The following is a 17,843-nucleotide window of genomic DNA, read 5'->3' as shown; positions in this document are numbered from 1 at the left end:
CTGAAAAAAAGGGAAGAACATTGATGTCAAACGAATACGTATCTTCATTCATCCTGACTTTTGTGTGTGTGTGAAATCTGCGTCTTTCAGACTCAAAATTACGTGTTGTGGTCTTTCTTTCATGTAATGCGTTATGATGTTTTGCGAAAAATCTGTGGATATCGTTTTCGGATTCAGCGTACAAGAATTGCTGTAGAGTGTTGAACATGTAAATATTTCAAAACAATAAAACCATCGCAGGCGTGTGTTATTTATTCAAGTTATTCCCTTAAGTTGAAAATGCTGAATTGATAATACTTTTCACCGGTAGTTGTACTTGTTGTGGAGCAATTATCGGCATAATAATGCAGTTAATTTCCATCCAGACAGGTGTCATGTTGTTGCAAAAAGTCTTTACCTTATACTTTGTGAATAAAGGCGTGCTCTGGTTGGCTTGAAATGTGGTTTTGGAATATTTTGCTGAAATGAACACTCTCTGTGAGAGTTTTTCCGCTTTCAGAGAGCACATTGAATATTCTTCTTAGAAACGGATGGTGACATCTTCTTTCCATTAGAATATCCCCCTGTGGCTCAGCGGACATACAATGCTGGATTCGAATCCCCGCGATGGACAAAGCGCAGATAGTTCATTCTGTAACATTACGTTAAAACAAAGAAATCCATCATAAATTCGCTGTGAACCAAATGTATAGCTACTGCCTGTATTTATTAGCTTATATATATATATATGTTATAAGTATAAATATTTTGGCAGTATTAACAAAATAATAAAAATAATTAAGTAAAATTACTTTTACCATAACTAAACAAAAATGCATGCTTAGAAAGGGTAATGTTGGTTTACACGCTGGATTTAGTCTACTGAGAATTTCGTGTTTCTATGATGAATATCCGTTGAATATCTAAACCTAAGTGTGAGAAGAACGATTCGAATATGTTCGTGTTCCACTTTCTTGTACCTAGTCTACACGGGATGATGAAACTCATGTCACCTTTACCCCCAGGTGTAGACGCTTACATGAACAAATGAGGTTGTTACTGTTACTGTGTACCGACGTTTCAGGTTATGAAATAAGTTATATTATAAATGACATGTTAACTGTGGGAAGCGGTAAGTCTACAGACTTACAATTCTAAAGTCCGAGGTTCTATTCCTCGCGGTGGACACAGCAAATAACCCAATGTAACTTTGTTCTAAACCAAGCAAACATTTACACTATTATCAAAAATAATATTTGAAAAAATCACATCAGTTAATTCAAAGATATTGTTTCTTTGTAGTTGAGCAGAAAGCTACACAATGGGCTATCTGTGCTCTGCCCACCACTGGTATCGAAACCCGGTTTTTTAGCGTTGTAAGTACACTGACATACAGCTGTGCCACTGGGGGCAATACAAAGATATAAAAATACACTGAAAATTTTGTTTTTTCAGCATATGTATCGGTAGTATAAAACATGATAATATTATTATTTAACCACACCAACGTCAACATTTACTTTATGTGCATAATATAATGTGACAGAGATTGATAGAACAATAATATCAATTAATCAAAAAGTTATACAGTATAATTTACTTGTGGAAGATAAAAAATCGATATGAAATATCTTTTTTACAAGCCTCTGATTTTAACTCCGAAATAGACAAATTAGAAAATATAGAATAAAGACATTTGCAGTTTGCGTGATTTTTTTTATATTAATTTTTAGCCAGTTTCCGGCGTATAAACTGTAACTTTTAAAATATGATACTTCATACAAATTTGTTGAGAAATCGTTATTGTTTCTTTTACAAACTCAAGTGGCTCAGCGGTAAGTCTGAGGGCTTATAACGCTGAAAATCGGGTTGCGATACTCGTACATACAGCTTATTGTGTAGTCTTGTATTTAACAAACAAATTTATCATGTAACAAGGACGTCAAGTTTAAATTAGTTAAAAAATTAGAAAAAATATAACAAAAGTATCCTCAACATACATTTTTATAGAGAATAGGTTTGAAGTTCGTAAGGTAGTCTGTTAACCATGAGGATTCGTAAAATTACTGAAGGACATAGACGAGTGTAAAATATAATGGTGAAATTATCGAAACTTTATGTATTTGGCTATATAGTTATATAGTTTGAAAAAAAAATATATTTATGTAGCAAGGGTAGGAAGTTGATGTAGTTCTGATTGGCTTAGATAGTTTACCAACCTAGAGTCCCCTGAGAAAAGTTGTAATAGAAAAATCTAGATGATTTTCTTATGTCAAAGTTGGCCATCACAAAATTGCCTGAGATTTGAAAATTATTCATTTATTGGGAAAAAGAAGACGTATCTTTAATGGTGTCATTGTTAATATTTACTAATTTGCTGGTTTGCGAGGTTTGTAAGGTTAATTCAAATAAAAATAAATAAATAACCAGTATTGAAAATAAAAGAAGTAATGTTGTGTTATAAATTCTTATCCTAAAAACCTGAAACATCCAGTGGCAGAGCGGTAAGTCTGCGGACTTATAACGCTGAAAATAGGGTTTCAATACCTGTGTTGGGCGCAGCACAGTTATCCCATTGTGCAGCTTTGCGCTTGACAAGAAACACACCTAAACATTTGATTTGTAAATACCTTGAATGAAAGTGATACTAATTCACTTGCTTAAATATGCCCACACCATAACAGAGTCTGTCCATGAAAATTGATTATATACATACATATATATCACCTAGAGCATTACTGTGTATGTGGTATTCCATCCGGCCTGGTGAGCCCTGGTATTAGCGAAAAACCTCGTCGGGACAGGATATAGCAATTATAACGTGGTTGACATATTTATAACTTAGTCACCTTTCCTTTCACTCATGGAGTTTTAGATTAAGCTTAAATAGGAAACAAAAATTTAGATAAATTGTAAGCATGAGGTCCATTCATAGCGGCGATGGGGATAGTAGTAGGTAATTTTTTCTTAGACCTTTGTTAGACCATACCTAACACTGGTGTGGAATCCAAAAGAGACATGGTCAAAGGTGGTGGGTGAAGTTAAGTTTTGTTTTTCTCATGTTTCAAAGGCAGAGTTGAGTTTTTCAATTGAAAGAGGTTACATGTTCGTGTCTTGATTTTCTTGATTAAATCAAGATTCCTTGCACATGAATCCATCGACAGAATCATTAAACACTACTGAAACTTGGATTGTTAGTCAATAATATGAAATATTTAGACACTACTGCAACAGTGACTGCTAGTTAACAATGTAAAATCTTCAAACACTACTGCAACAGAGACTACTAGTAAATAATATAAAATCTTTAGACACTAAAGTAAAGTGGATTGTTAGTCAATAATATATTTAGCCACCAGTACAAAAGAGAATATCAGACAATAATGTACAATCTTATGATACTATTCAACAGTAATATGAAGCTTTTAGAGTTTAGACAATACTGTATAAGAAACGTCAGTCAATACATGTTAATAAAGGGCTAGAACAGAGAATGGTCAGACAATAGAATAAAATGTTTATACAATACCATAGCAGTAATTCTTGAGATAATGAAGTAAGTTCTATAATTAGTACTGTATTAACGACGGTTAGATATTAATATGTTTAGTTTTAATATTTTAAGTTTTGTATTATTATACTTTTAGTGTACAGATTGTTTTGCGTTGACAGCCTAGTATCTGGATTAAGGACTAACCTCATATAACTATGAGATGTCAGAGTAAATATTAAAACATTATAATGGAGATTCGTTTAAGAATAATATAAAATCTGTAGACATCAGTGTAATAGAGAGTGTTTAACATTAATGTAAAATTACTTCGAAAGTACAGTAGGGAACATGTGTTAGAAAATAATATAAAACATCTAGAATGTACTACAACCGAAAATGCTTAAAAAGTAATAGAGAAAACTTCTTAGATATTATTCCAACAGAGATTGTCAACAAAGACTGTCACACGATAATATAAAATATTTAGACAGAACTGGAAGAAACAAATCATACGACAATATCATAAAACATTGGGAGAGGGCTGTAACAAAGACTGTCAGACAATAATATGAACTACTTAGACATTACTGTAAAATGGAATTGCCAGACAGTAATATAGATTATCTATACAGTGCTATAACAGTAAATGGTTCACAACAATACTAATATATTTAGACGAAACTACAAAAGATAAATGCCAGACAATAATGTAAAAGCTTTAGACAAAATTATATTTTGAAATAGTGAAACAATGGCGTAAACGTTTCAGAAAATATTTTAACAGGTAATAGTGAGACAATAATAATAATAATAATATAAAATCCTTAGACAAAATTGTAGTAGGTAACAGTGTGACAATAATTTAAAATATTTAACCAACACTGTAACAAAAGTAGTCAATCAATGATACCAAATATTTAGACAATATTGAAACGGAGAACGAATTTTTTAAATAGTAATGTAACAAGGAACGGTCAGATAATAATATGAATTATTTAAATAGTAATGTAACAAGGAACGGTCAGATAATAATATGAATTATTTAAATAGCATTAAAACAGAGAATGGCGAAACAATAATTTATATAAATATAACAGTACTGTCTTTTGTCTGTTGTATATCCATGTAACTACTTCCCAGAGTTTGGATGGATCTTCACCAAAATTGGCATGGAGGTTTATTGGGTCAATGGAGAGATGCATACAAATTTTCAGTTTTCCATTTTGAGGGTTTTTATAAGCGCTTTTACATTTTTTTACCACTACTTCGCCCCCTGTTGATGGATTTTAACCAAATTTGGCATGAAAATTTATTGGGTCCATGCAGAGATACAAGCAAATTCGCGGTTTCACATTTTGTGTTTTGCAATTTTTATGGGCGTTTTTTACAATTAGATATAAGGGAAGCAACTTTTTATGTCCTAAAATAACCTTTCATTAATCATGAATTTACATAACTTCTGTTCAGCTAATATGAAATCTTTAGATAATAATGTAACAAAGAGTGATCAGATAATAATATGAATTGTTTCATATTATATCGTAATAGAGAACGGTCAGACAATAATAATTATGAAATCTTTAGACAGTAGTTTAATAAGAAATGTCAGATATTTTAGACAGAACTGTAACAGAGTTTATCGGACAATAATGTTGAATTTTAGGCAACGGACTGTTAGACAATAATTTAAAATGTATATATAGTACCTTAAAGATACTAGCGGCCACCACTATAAAATTTTTATATAGTAATATATGAAGGACTCTTTTAGACAAAAGAAGGCTGGCAAAATGTAAATTTGGTTATAAAGGATACAGGAGTTGAGGAACTCATACGGCCTACAGTTTTGCCATTTGGTGTGGGTATATAAAAAGCATATTCAGAATATATTTATGAAAAAAGCCCGTAGGTAGCTGTGTAAATTGACTTTGAAACCACATATGCTTATCACTAGATAGGAATTACATTTGCTCATTTAGCACTTATGCAAAAAAATCATATTCAACATTATGTAATTCACGTCACTGAAAATATGCTTCATTTTCTGTGCATCATAACTTACCGTGTCTGGAGTTTAGACGGAGTGCACATTGGACATTTGATGTGACTTGCATTGATACCACTATATTCTTAAGATGGAATATATTTACTGTGATTTGAAGTTACCTTCCAAAACCAGCTGTGGTCATTTTATTTCATAAATATGTTCCACATGGTTTAATTTACCTATATCAGTACCAATTCTGTATTAAAAAAGTACTTGCGAATGAGGTTTGGTTTGTTGTGAATTTCGCGCAAAGCTACTAGAGGGCTATCTGCGCTAGCCGTCCCTAATTTAGCACTGAAAGACTAAAGGGAAGACAGTTAGCCGTCAACACCCACCGCCACACTTGGGCTATTCTTTCACCAACGAATAATGAGATTGACTGTCACATTATAACGTCCCCACGGCTGAAAGGGCGAGCATGTTTGGTGGGATGGGGATTCGAACTCGCCACACTCAGATTGCGAGTCGAGCGCACTGATCACCTGGACATCTCAGGCCCAAATATAAGATGTTTCTTTGTTTTTATAGCTAAGCACAAAGCTACAAAACGAGCTATTTGTAATATGCCCACTACGAACATCGAAATTCGGTTTTCAGTGTTGTAAGTCCGCAGACATATCGCTGAGCCACTGGGGACTGCAACACAGGCTGATCAGATAATGCGTCCTGTAATTGTCTAAGTTCTTATTTTATTGTCAGTGTTTCTTCTCTCTTCTTTTGAGGCAGTTTTGTTTCATTATTCTCACACTTACATTTTCTTACTACGTTGTTTGGGAATTTTCATTTTCCGTTACTCCATTGGACTTCCCCAAAGTCTAATTATTTGGTGTTATTGGCTGACTAGATTATTTTATAATTTTCTTTTGTAAGGATACTTCAACATCATACAAAAGAACATTTTAAGCTCTGCTAGTTTCTTAAGAATTATGTTATCAATCGCATTCTAATTCATTTTTGTATTTCATCATCATCTTACCCGATTTCAACTAGACAATCATTAACAATACGAACAACCATGTCAGTGACCTGATGACACTTCACTACTTTCTCCAGCAGGTGGCGGTTACTCTCACGTAAGGAACCGGCTCGATCACGAAGAAGTACTGCACCACCCAACCCCCTATCGGTCATCTGGGATAGTCACTGATGTCCCGTTGCTCTAGAGATCAGTCATTTGATTACCGACTGGTGATTTTCTGCGAAATCGTGGAGGCGGTTTCTATTTAAGGATTAAGGTCTCTTGAGTAGCGAGTTCTAACGATGGGCGGAAAAAGATGTTACATATATTTTAGTAGCGAAAGTAAAACAACGAAATCAGGTTGTTGCCGTTGGCTAAAATAAAACCGCTCCTACAACAACAAAATTTGGCAGATCTAGAACAAACTGATGAGCCAAGCACAAGTAACGGGTATCATTTCCGATATTCCAATGTCACACCTCAGAACGCCTTTCCCAGAAGCTCTACTTATAGGGTATAAAAAGAGGTGCCGTCCACATTTGGACAACATTAGTTCTTCGAAGCAGAAGATCAACTCAGTGGTTGTTCCAGAATTCTGAAATGAAACTTCTTCTAACCGTTGTTGCGCTCCTGGTGTCTGTGATTGCTCAAGTAAGTATGTTAACGTTCATTTGAAAGTGCATATCCAGTGGAGACGATATGTTATCAAACACTAGAGATAGCTACCATGTAAGGTAAAAAAAACACTAAGTTCTAAGAAACTTTTGTGCAAGTAGGAAGTATATAATTTTTAGTCATTAAGAAATATCAAAAACTGGTTTCTAAATTAAAGATCCCTTCAGAAAAATATGTAATTTTAAAATATTTTCTATCATATTCTTCAACACTTCTTTCTTGATAAACACGAGTAATTTTACGTAAATTGCCGTTTCATAGGATACAATTAAAATATTTCGTTTTCCTTGATAATATATTTTATATTAACGTATAAAAGGACCAAGTAGTGGAAGTAAAGTTGTTTTTAAGTTTCAATAAATTCGAAGTTTTATTGAAATCTGTATTCATTTATCCGGGCTTTTATTTGGCTTAATGATTAACATATATATTTACCGAGGTATTTTAGTGATATTTCTTAAAAACGAATAGTTATGCTGTTATAATGACATTTTATTTAATATAGGAAAGCCAGTATAGACAAGGTTATGAAAGAGTGTATTTACCATCTTACGGCTATTCGCATGGACAAAAACAACAACAAATAATTTCTCAAAGCCAAGCTCAGATACAAAAGCCAGAATTCGGACCACTAACAACCTCTCACGACGAGCTTCCAGTTCCTACAGAAGAGGATCCGGATGCAGATGGAATTGTTGGAGTAGCTGGACAAGATTATCCAGTTTTCAGTTATGTACCACAGACGGGGTTCTCGTGCGAAGGACAATATCCCGGTTACTATGCTGACGTCGACTCCGGCTGCCAGGTATATTAGTGAAATAAATCAATTATCCGGTTACTGTGGTTATATCAACATTGGGTGTCTGATATATTATTACCATAAGCCAGTTACGAGCTAACTTGGTTTGAGATACGTTCATTATAATATTTTCCTAGCATTCGCTGAACGTCATTAACCAGAAAGTGAGATGTTCTGGTTACTCCATATATATACCTTTATATCTGTAAAGCCCTCCAGTGGCACAGCGGTATGTCTGCGGACTTACAACGCTAGAAACCGGGTTTCGATACCCGTGGTGGGCAGAGCACAGATAGCCCTTCGTGTAGCTTTGTGCTTAACTAAAAACAAACATACATATATCTGTAAATTAAAAAATAGGTCATTTTGGATATTATAAATATGCTTTTTACATTGAAAGCATTAGTTTTATCCAATTAATTTAATTTGTGGAATGTGTACCATAAACATGTTTTGAAAATTATAATATCTTCATTAATAACCTGCTATTTAAATTTTTCCTTTTTCAAAACTGTATTTCTTCATGTAATCTTGGTTGGGATGAAAACTTAGCTGAACAATTACATTTCTTCTTGATGGAATATTAACCTAAAAGCGTTATAAATTTCTTCTTTCAATGATTGAACATAGCAATTAAACGGTCTTTGAAATGATTATTCTTCGAGCATGAATAAAGTCAATGCGATGCATGTTGTAAGCAACATTTTTTTTATCTCTGCAGGTGTTTCATTTTTGCTATGAAGAAGGATTTCAGAAAAGTTTCCTGTGTCCTAATGGTTCCATTTTCAACCAAAAAACTTTCACATGCATGTGGTGGTACAACGTTTCTTGCCAAGATGCTCCCAATTTTTACCAACTTAACGCCCAGCTTTACATCATCCCAGAACCCAAAATAATTACTGGGCAGGTTCATCCTGCACCCGAGTCGCCTCCTGAACGCCACGTTTTTGTTAGCCAACCCTTTCGTCCAAACCCTGTGAGTCCACCTCGTATTCCAGAACCTCCAATTCTTCCTCCTTTGAGACATCACCAGGTTATTAATCCATCTCCTCCAAAGACTGCTAAGAAAGGTATACGCTATGTTCTTCTGAAGGTCCCTGTATCTGAAGATGGCATACCTCAACTTGGACAATTTCAAAAACAGGCCAGCGCCATTACCCACAAAGGGTACGGAGGGCTACCTTTGGTGGTGGTCTCTCACAACTCTAAAGGCTATTGATCGAACAAACAAATCTTTCTAGGAAAATCACTTTTTTGCGCCCATTTTGTAATTATATGTTTATGAGGAACTGAATATTTTACAGCATATAATATATTGACTGGAATGTGTATAATATATTTCAACTGAGTTTGTAGTAGGACGCTTTAATTGAATAACGACAATCAAATTCTCTACTTTCATTTATCAACCAGACGACAAAAGCTTGTTTTAACTATTTACGCAAAGTTTTACATTTTAAATTGTTTTTCCAGCTTGTTTACTATGCAAAATATCTGAGATAAATAACCATTTTTATGTATATCAGCTGGTTCCTAATGAATAAAGTCGCAAATGCACTTTCTGTTATAATTTTACATTTTGAACGATGAAGCTTTCTTTTCGTAGAACGTAATGTAAATATCTAACGGATATTCTAATCATCATGCTTTATTCATGTTTATATTTGACATATAAATCCGTTTAAAGATGGATAAAAGAAAAGTCAGCAAATTTAATTTAATATCGTTTATTATGTGTACCTTTAAGTGACTTTTATACGTTCGTGAGCACAAAATCTTCTTTAACATTCAACTACCTTATACTACACTATTATTTTTAAATAAAACTTTCTACAACTTTCAGCAACCTTATTCTGCAGACATAGTTACTAATAAAACATTCAACCACCTTACTCTACAGCTGTACTTACCAATTACATTGTACAACCTTCAACTACCTTATCCTGCAGACATAGTCACCAATAAAACATTGTACAACCTTCAACTATCTTATCCTACAGACATATTCACCAATAAAACATTGTACAACCTTCAACTATCTTATCCTGCAGACATATTCACCAATAAAACATTGTACAACCTTCAACTATCTTATCCTGCAGACATATTCACCAATAAAACATTGTACAACCTTCAACTATCTTATCCTGCAGACATATTTACCAATAAAAGGGTATATAACAGCTATCTTATTTTGCAGACATATTTCAAAATACCATTCAGGTACCTTACTTTACATCATTATTAACCAGCAAAAAATTGATCGTCTAAATAAATATCATCTTACCACTTTCCAAAAATTGTCTGTAGGCCTCTTCTTACATTTTAACAACGTTCAAAACAATACCTGTGCCACTCTCTTAATATCATATACATACGACTTACCGAACATTGCCAGGATAATTTATTTAATATTATAAGCATCACTCCTTTTATTTTTCATAATATTCAAGTTGTATTAATTTCTCTTATATGCTATTGCTCCTTCGTTAATCTTAGGCTACATCATTCATCTTATATAACCTTATATTCTTCCCAAATTTCTCTTAACTGTATCAGTATATTTACACTACTTTATTTATCTTTTCACTGTGTAGTTTATCTTATATAATTTGCCCTTTTCTTTCACAAACGTCTCTTATCTCAGTTCTCTAGCATGAGTCTACTCTTCGTAACTGTTTTCTCGCATCAAATATCTTATAAATCAGTAATGCTTTTGTTTATTTGGTGAATTTAGCGCAAAGCTACTCGAGAGCTATCTTTCCTCGCCGTCGTTAATTTTGAAAATAATAAAAGACTAAAAGGAAGGCAGCTAATCAACACCACTCTTACGATATCCTTTACAGGAACTAGTGGGACTGACAGTCACATTATAACCCCTTTACGGCTGAAAGATCAAGCATGTTCGGTGACAGGTTCTGATCTCGCGACCCAGAAATTGCGAGTCCAGCGTCTAAAACACCGAATCATTCAGTGATGCAATTTAAGAGTCAGTTGTCCACTAGTGGTCTTTAACAGGTGTATTTTAATATTACTGACACCAGTACCTTTATTAGTACTTCTTGCCTTAGCTTATATATAACCCTGTCATTTTCCTGCCTTTTTGTTAAATCTTTCAACCATAGTTATTTTGAATAACCATTACAGTTATTTATGATAAATTTCATTAAGGTGGAATCTTCGCTAAGAAATTATGATAGAAATACGAACCTATTAGCCATGAAAAACAGATGTAACTGGAGTTTTGTTTTTAATGTATATATCGCATTTCTGTGGCTCATCATTGCGCAACATTTACTTTATTTATTTCGATAAATCACACATTTAATTTTTTTTACCTCGATGAACAAATACTAATGATTTTTTGCAATGTTTGTAGCTATTTTGTATTGCCAAGTCCAGTGTTTTTTAAACAGGAGTTTTGACACAAAAGGAGGTCGCAAAGCTATTGCAGAAAGGTCGAGAGGTAAGTTTCTGCTGTGTGGTTATATTTATAAACATACTTGAAAATGCAAGTATGGTCACCTTGAGGATTGTTTAAAAGCTGTTTGGTAGCTCGTATCAAATACGCTTTGCCAAGTAATTATTTTGGGTAATTGTAACTGTTATTGATTTAATTATTGTTAGTCTATTTTGATTTTTTATTGTTTATTGCTGAGGGCAACGCTGTATAATGGGCTATCTGAACTGTGCCTATCACAAAAATCGAGCCTCACATCTTAGCATGATAAGATTTCATGCTGGCTTAGGAACACATAGAGACGTCTAGTTTGATTCTTCACAGTAAAAGAATATTGTGTGTGTTATTACGTACATAAGAATATTCTTTCTGTCAACACCTATGAAACATTATTGTTCGTAATTCTCTGTGTAATAATACTGTCTGTTCACAAACAAGTAATGTTTTCTACGTCACTATCTATGTGTCAGTGTTGTTTGTGTGATATGTATGTAATAACATCATTTGTGTCTTGAGTGTATCATAGTAATATATTAAAACAGTGAAATTTAAAGGTGGTACTAGTGTTTGTTTGTTTTGTTTTTAGAGCAAAGCCACACTGAGCTATCTGTTGTGTCCACCGCGGGAAATCGAACCCCGGGTTTTAGCTTCATAAGTTTTTAGAATTACCGCTGTCCCACAGGAGGACAGTACTATTGTTAAACATGAATACTAGACGACCTTTGTGAACTTAAAAAATAAAATAAATTCATATGAAGTAAAGGTCAAAGTTCATGATAGTAAAGGAAAAGGATAATGATCTGCGTAAAAAAACTTCTTAGTTCTAAACGATAAACAGGTTTATTTGTTTATGTTCATACAATACGTTACAACATTGTTAACTGACACATACAATACGTTACAACATTGTTAACTGACACACACCTCCTTTCCTGAACGTTATAATAAAATTTTGTCAATACCACTTTTCCCCTTTAGGAATTACACAATATATAATTAACCCGTGAGGTATCTCTAATGAGTGGACTCCTAGTGTCATCTGTTGACAAGAATAGTAGAAATATGATGTACGCTTTATATTATGTTTATCTTTGCACAGTGGACATTATTTATAAACTATTTACTAATTATAAAATATCAACAGAAATGTGTTTACTTCTGTTGTCATTTTTTTAAACATTTAAAATGATAATTAGACCCTGAAATGGTTATTCTTTTCAAACATATCTGATGTTATATTCTTTCTCTATTTTCAATAACTTTAGTAGAATACGTGATAAAGTGAAGCAGGAGCGGACTGGAACACCGCTTTTGTACTTTTTTGGTGTTATTAAAATAAGTACTCGTGTTTCTAAAATAAATTTAAATTGTAGATAGAGTGTTTTATAGTATTAAACTTCCATACTTAAAATGTTGTGTTTGAAAATAATAAAATCATTTTATGTTTAAAATAAAGACTAAAAATAAAGGCAAATAGTATGATGTATATATGTTACATAGACAACAGTTAATACATAAATTATATTTTTATTATTCAGGTATGCTAGTTAGTTGTATAATAATCTATAAGTAGGTAATAATTGCAGCCTGCATGTGCATATATAATTCAAGTGCTGAAAATGTATGAGCATTTAGCATCACTGAATAGAGTATAAACAATGTAAAATTTGTGTAGATTTTAAAATCACATTCTCGTGCTAGTTTTGAATTTGAAGTTGACTTAAATGTAAAATGTAATGTAAGTCACAGATTGTATAAAAATGTCAGTTCATTTCTAGTTAATCATGAAACAATTTGAAGGAAAATATTATATTTGTTATTAAAGCTAAAAAAAGAAGCGTTAGGTTTCGTTAATAAAAGCGAAAGTCTGTTTTAGTTCACAAATGAAGACCAACTCTAAACTTTTTTTGATTGTCTTTCAATTATGGCTATAAATTGTATAGTTAAACTCTAGCACTATATAAGCACTTGATCAATTATATTAAGTATACTGATAAAACAAATCCCAACAATATGGGTGTGAACTAAAAATGAACCAAGTAAATAATTTATTATAACTGTGCAACTAGGAATATGCAATGCCATAAACAAATACTTATAATTATTAGAGTGAACTGATTCACCAGTTATATACCCTCACTGTTAACTATTATCATTATTATCAAACAAAAGCTCACTTATCAAAGTGTTTGTAATTATTAGAGTGAATTGATTCACCAGTTATATACCCTCACTGTTAACTATTATCATTATTATCAAACAAAAGCTCACTTATCAAAGTCCTCAGTACTATGGCTTAAAATTTGTTAGATGGTAATAATAAAAAGTATTAAAAATATGAAGACAGTTCACGGAACTTAATTTAAAAACGTAATATGTTTTGGGAATGAATGTGTTAAGTTTGAATCACACTAAAGTTTGTTGTTTGTTTTGTTATCAGAACTATTACTGAATAGTTTCCTGTGAAATTTAAACAAGCTAGAAATGAATCTTCCTTCCGATTTGTAATGAGAATAGTCATTGACCTAGGTAATATATGTAGAACTTGAGATATCACACTAGGACCTTGGTTTGGCTAAAATGTAGAATAGACACAATAATACTTTGCCTTTTTTCAAGCAAATAAGTATTTTCTCTTTTCTCTAGCAGCTGAAGTTTATTCTAAAATCTGGTGATAGAAATCAGCCAGCATGACTATTAATACTGTAAATCTGAAGAAAAATGAAATATAATCTTTCTGTATGTGAATAATTGTTAATGACGACAATGACTATTGGTGCAGCTGAGAACCTTTCCAAAAAGATAAGTGGGGTGTTGAAGGCACCAGGGATCCCGCTTATGTAGAAAATCTGAGGAGATTGTATAGGAAGTTTAAACAGGAAGTAACCCACGGATCTTGAGGAGTTCCTTATAGTTATATTCTTGGAGAAGTTGACGAATGTTGCACAGATTTTTTTTTCTGATTAAGGCACCTGGATAGTGAATTATGGTAAGAATGAAAGTTTTCTTAATTTTCACCGACTCATCGTATATTGCCTTGAAAAACCATACATGTCGTCTAGCATACAGGAAGAGTGACCGATGATGGTCGACGTAGATAACATGGCTGCCATTGAATGTTGGCGTCATGTAGTGCAAGTGTATGGTTGTTAATATGTAATGTTGAGCTCAATATTGGTATGTATGATAATGCCTACGGATCACTATGATTACTTAAAAATGTACATGAACATGAAATATACAAGGACGTAATTTATCAGACACCTAAATAATCTGCCTTAACTTAATGTGATGTGTGTATGTTTGATCTAAGCTGCAATAATTAGTTTAGACCACAAAGACAGAAAAAACAGTGTGTTCTGTGTTTACTTGATGTTGGTAAAGAACATAGTACTAAACTGAAATGTTCGTAAAACATTGTGAGGAAACTTGGTAAAGGAATATTGTGGTTGTTTGTAAATTTTACCGTTACAGGATAAAAACACAATCATTCAAAATGAAATCAAACGTAATATATCTAGAGTTTTCAGGTAATCTCGATTAAGAATTCAGTTTGTTTTATAGTATTGAACTGTTTCTGAACTTTGCAGTTACTGCTGAAAATTTAATCCCTGTATTAAATGTGGTTGTTATTCGTTAACTACGTTTATTTTTGATACTTTAATACTTGAGTTAATTGCATGACCGGATTTGCATGTAAAATGAAATAAAAAACATTTTATTTTAGTTATTCAGATCATATTTAACATGTTTCAGAAGGCAAGTTGGTTTTGTAAATAAACAAGTTACGAGACTTTCAAGGTTAAGTACGTTCGTCATTGTTTGTTCGCTATTTGATTTAATTTCAGCAATCATGTATAGAACCAGTTTACAGCTGCTACCCCTTTTGCAATTGGAACCAGGGCTCTGTAACTGTAAGTGTAATATTCAGTAGGTGCTTTGTGGATTGGAATTCACAATTACTTACTTGTAGGATTAATCCAGCTCTAGTAATAATCTCTGACTTAAGTCTCTCTAGGTTTACAATAATTATCGACGAACCGCTAATTCACTGGAGTAAGATCTAAATGGTGAAAAAGGTGCATATATGTATATCCTTTTGGTCTCTGATTAGTTTTTACTGGTTGATTTTGAAAGTTCTTTGATTTTCGATAACTTTCATGTATATCCATTCATTACTTTGTTCACTCTGTAGTAATTACTTTATCATAGCCTTCTCTTTAGCTCAATTATTGATGGTACCCAACATCAATCGAAATTATAAGTTCAATCAGTCAATATAACATATTTGCTTCTGATGCTGAAACATCACATTGTTTTCATTAAAAACATGAAAACACACATGAAATTGGGATTACGAGCTGTCCTCTTTATTTGAAAGAAAAGCGGAAAAATATATCCAACTCAAAATACTTTATACACTTCCTCTACAAGAGAAACAGTTTGGTATTGACATTTCATGTATGATAACACATGAACAAGGTCACGTGATGGTTTGTTTTCTAAAGGTTGTCATTATCTTTGATCCTAGGTTGCCATGATATTTTGCACAAATTAAGCAAATCAAGTGACGGTTTACTTTGTAAGAATAAGAAGGAACTCTTCCCTTACATCTGCAAAATCCCTCTGTTGAATTTGAAGGGTTATGGTTTCCTTTACTGATATATTAGTGACATGAATCACATACCCCATACCATACTAGTACAACAGATCACAAGGTCATGTATCCTGAGGCAAGTTAAAGCTACATTATCCACTTACTGGAATGGACGCTGTGCCTGCTCTGTAACGATAACCAAACAGAAAAAAAAAAAAGGATGGGGGGGAAGGGCCGAAATTGTTCAGTTGCTAAGAAAGTATATTTTTCTGACCCAATGAAGCCTGTTTAAACCCTGAAATAATGAGAAGTACAATAAAATAAATAACACAAGAAAAAGTAAAATTAATGTTATTTTATATGTACTATTCACGACTATAGCGTTTCTTTCTATTTCTTTACGATTGCAAACTGTGAGTGTGTTTAATATTTTTCTCAATTTTTCAGAATATTGAAACCTTTGAGATGTTCGCATGAAACCTCCAACAGCTGGTTTCAGTTTGACTGCCAGTATACTCACCATAACATTCATTCAGCTATAATAAAGTAAAAAAAAATCAAACTCAAACTGAGTTATCAGTGTTTCAAATAGACACCAAGTAATGTTAAACATGACTTTATCACATAATTTGAATATATCGATTATTTGTGGAAACGCAAGTTAACCCTTAATATTATATAACAAAAGTATATTGAAGAAACATAACCATTTCAGTGAGTTAATTACCTCATCTCACTAACCCTACGATATTGTCAAGTCTACGTCGTTCAAGGCCACTCACACTGAGAAGGGTTACATACAACTGACCACTAGGAGAGGCTATTATTGAACTAGCGGTTGGCTAGCCTACAGTGTAAGGAAGTGCTTGCCATCTAGGATAAACAAATAAATTTATTCCATGCGCATTTTTTAACACATACACTGCTTATTTACACTTACTACTTCTCAGTATATTTTATTGAAATTGAAGGATACACCGAAATATGTTGTTCATATTTATATTTTACTGGGAAATGGAACAATACACATACAATTTATTAACTTCATCAATAAGGAATTTTCTAAAGTTTATTTATTCTCCAACAACTCCCTTTCAGGATATTAAAGTACGTTACTGTTTCTTTTTGTACTTTTGTAAGTGAACAGTTCACTTAGGAATATTTGATCTTTGTTTTCGTCTGGACGTTTGATGTTTTTGAAAATCCTGCCATAAAAACAGTACTTGTAAGATATATGATGTGTTATATACTGATCTTGATTCCAAGTAGACTTGGAAGGTATTATATATTGTACAGGAGGTTAGCGTAACTGGTATATTTATGGCTCCCGGGTGTCATCTCCCCTCCCCCAACCTTTTGTGTGATGTCAACATTCTAGAAAGCTTTGCAAAAAACACTAACATCAAAGGAGCAGGTGCAGTTGTCCCTGACTTACACATCGACACACATAGGAGGTTTTGGTCTTTAGTCTTCCTGTTAAAACAATCACTGACAATATCAACTTTACTTCTAACAAATATTGCTGTCAATCTTTACTACCAGTTTATCATATTTTTAACAAGATATTTTTGACTTTTTCAAAGTCCCAGTTACAGGCATATTATATTTTCAAGTTGTGTTTAGGTGACTGGAAAACAGAGTTTGCTAAAATTATAAATGAATGTGTTTTTTGTAACTACAATATATTCAAAACACTTATATATCACTATTAGTTCATAGTGCATTCCTGATTAATGTTGCAACAAAGTTCATATACCCTGCTTTATATTACATTACTAAACAGTATTTTGCATTATTGAAGTTCAGTTATGTAATTAGTCACATGTACTGAAAAA

General features: G+C 32.8%; 1 protein-coding gene across 1 annotated transcript; it reads left to right on the top strand.

The window, feature by feature from the left end:
- Positions 1 to 6,698: 6,698 nt before the first annotated feature.
- LOC111085233 lies at positions 6,699 to 9,526 on the top strand. Its single transcript, XM_022382878.1, has 3 exons — positions 6,699 to 7,128; positions 7,658 to 7,957; positions 8,673 to 9,526. The coding sequence occupies exons 1-3, from the start codon at positions 7,078 to 7,080 to the stop codon at positions 9,168 to 9,170; spliced, it is 849 nt and encodes a 282-aa protein (XP_022238586.1). The 5' UTR covers positions 6,699 to 7,077; the 3' UTR covers positions 9,171 to 9,526.
- Positions 9,527 to 17,843: the final 8,317 nt, after the last annotated feature.

This window comes from Limulus polyphemus, unplaced genomic scaffold (assembly GCF_000517525.1).
Source record: "Limulus polyphemus unplaced genomic scaffold, Limulus_polyphemus-2.1.2 Scaffold288, whole genome shotgun sequence".
NCBI lineage: Eukaryota > Metazoa > Arthropoda > Merostomata > Xiphosura > Limulidae > Limulus > Limulus polyphemus.
The sequence above is the reverse complement of the archived record's forward strand: the minus strand, read 5'-3'. Positions and strand labels throughout refer to the sequence as shown.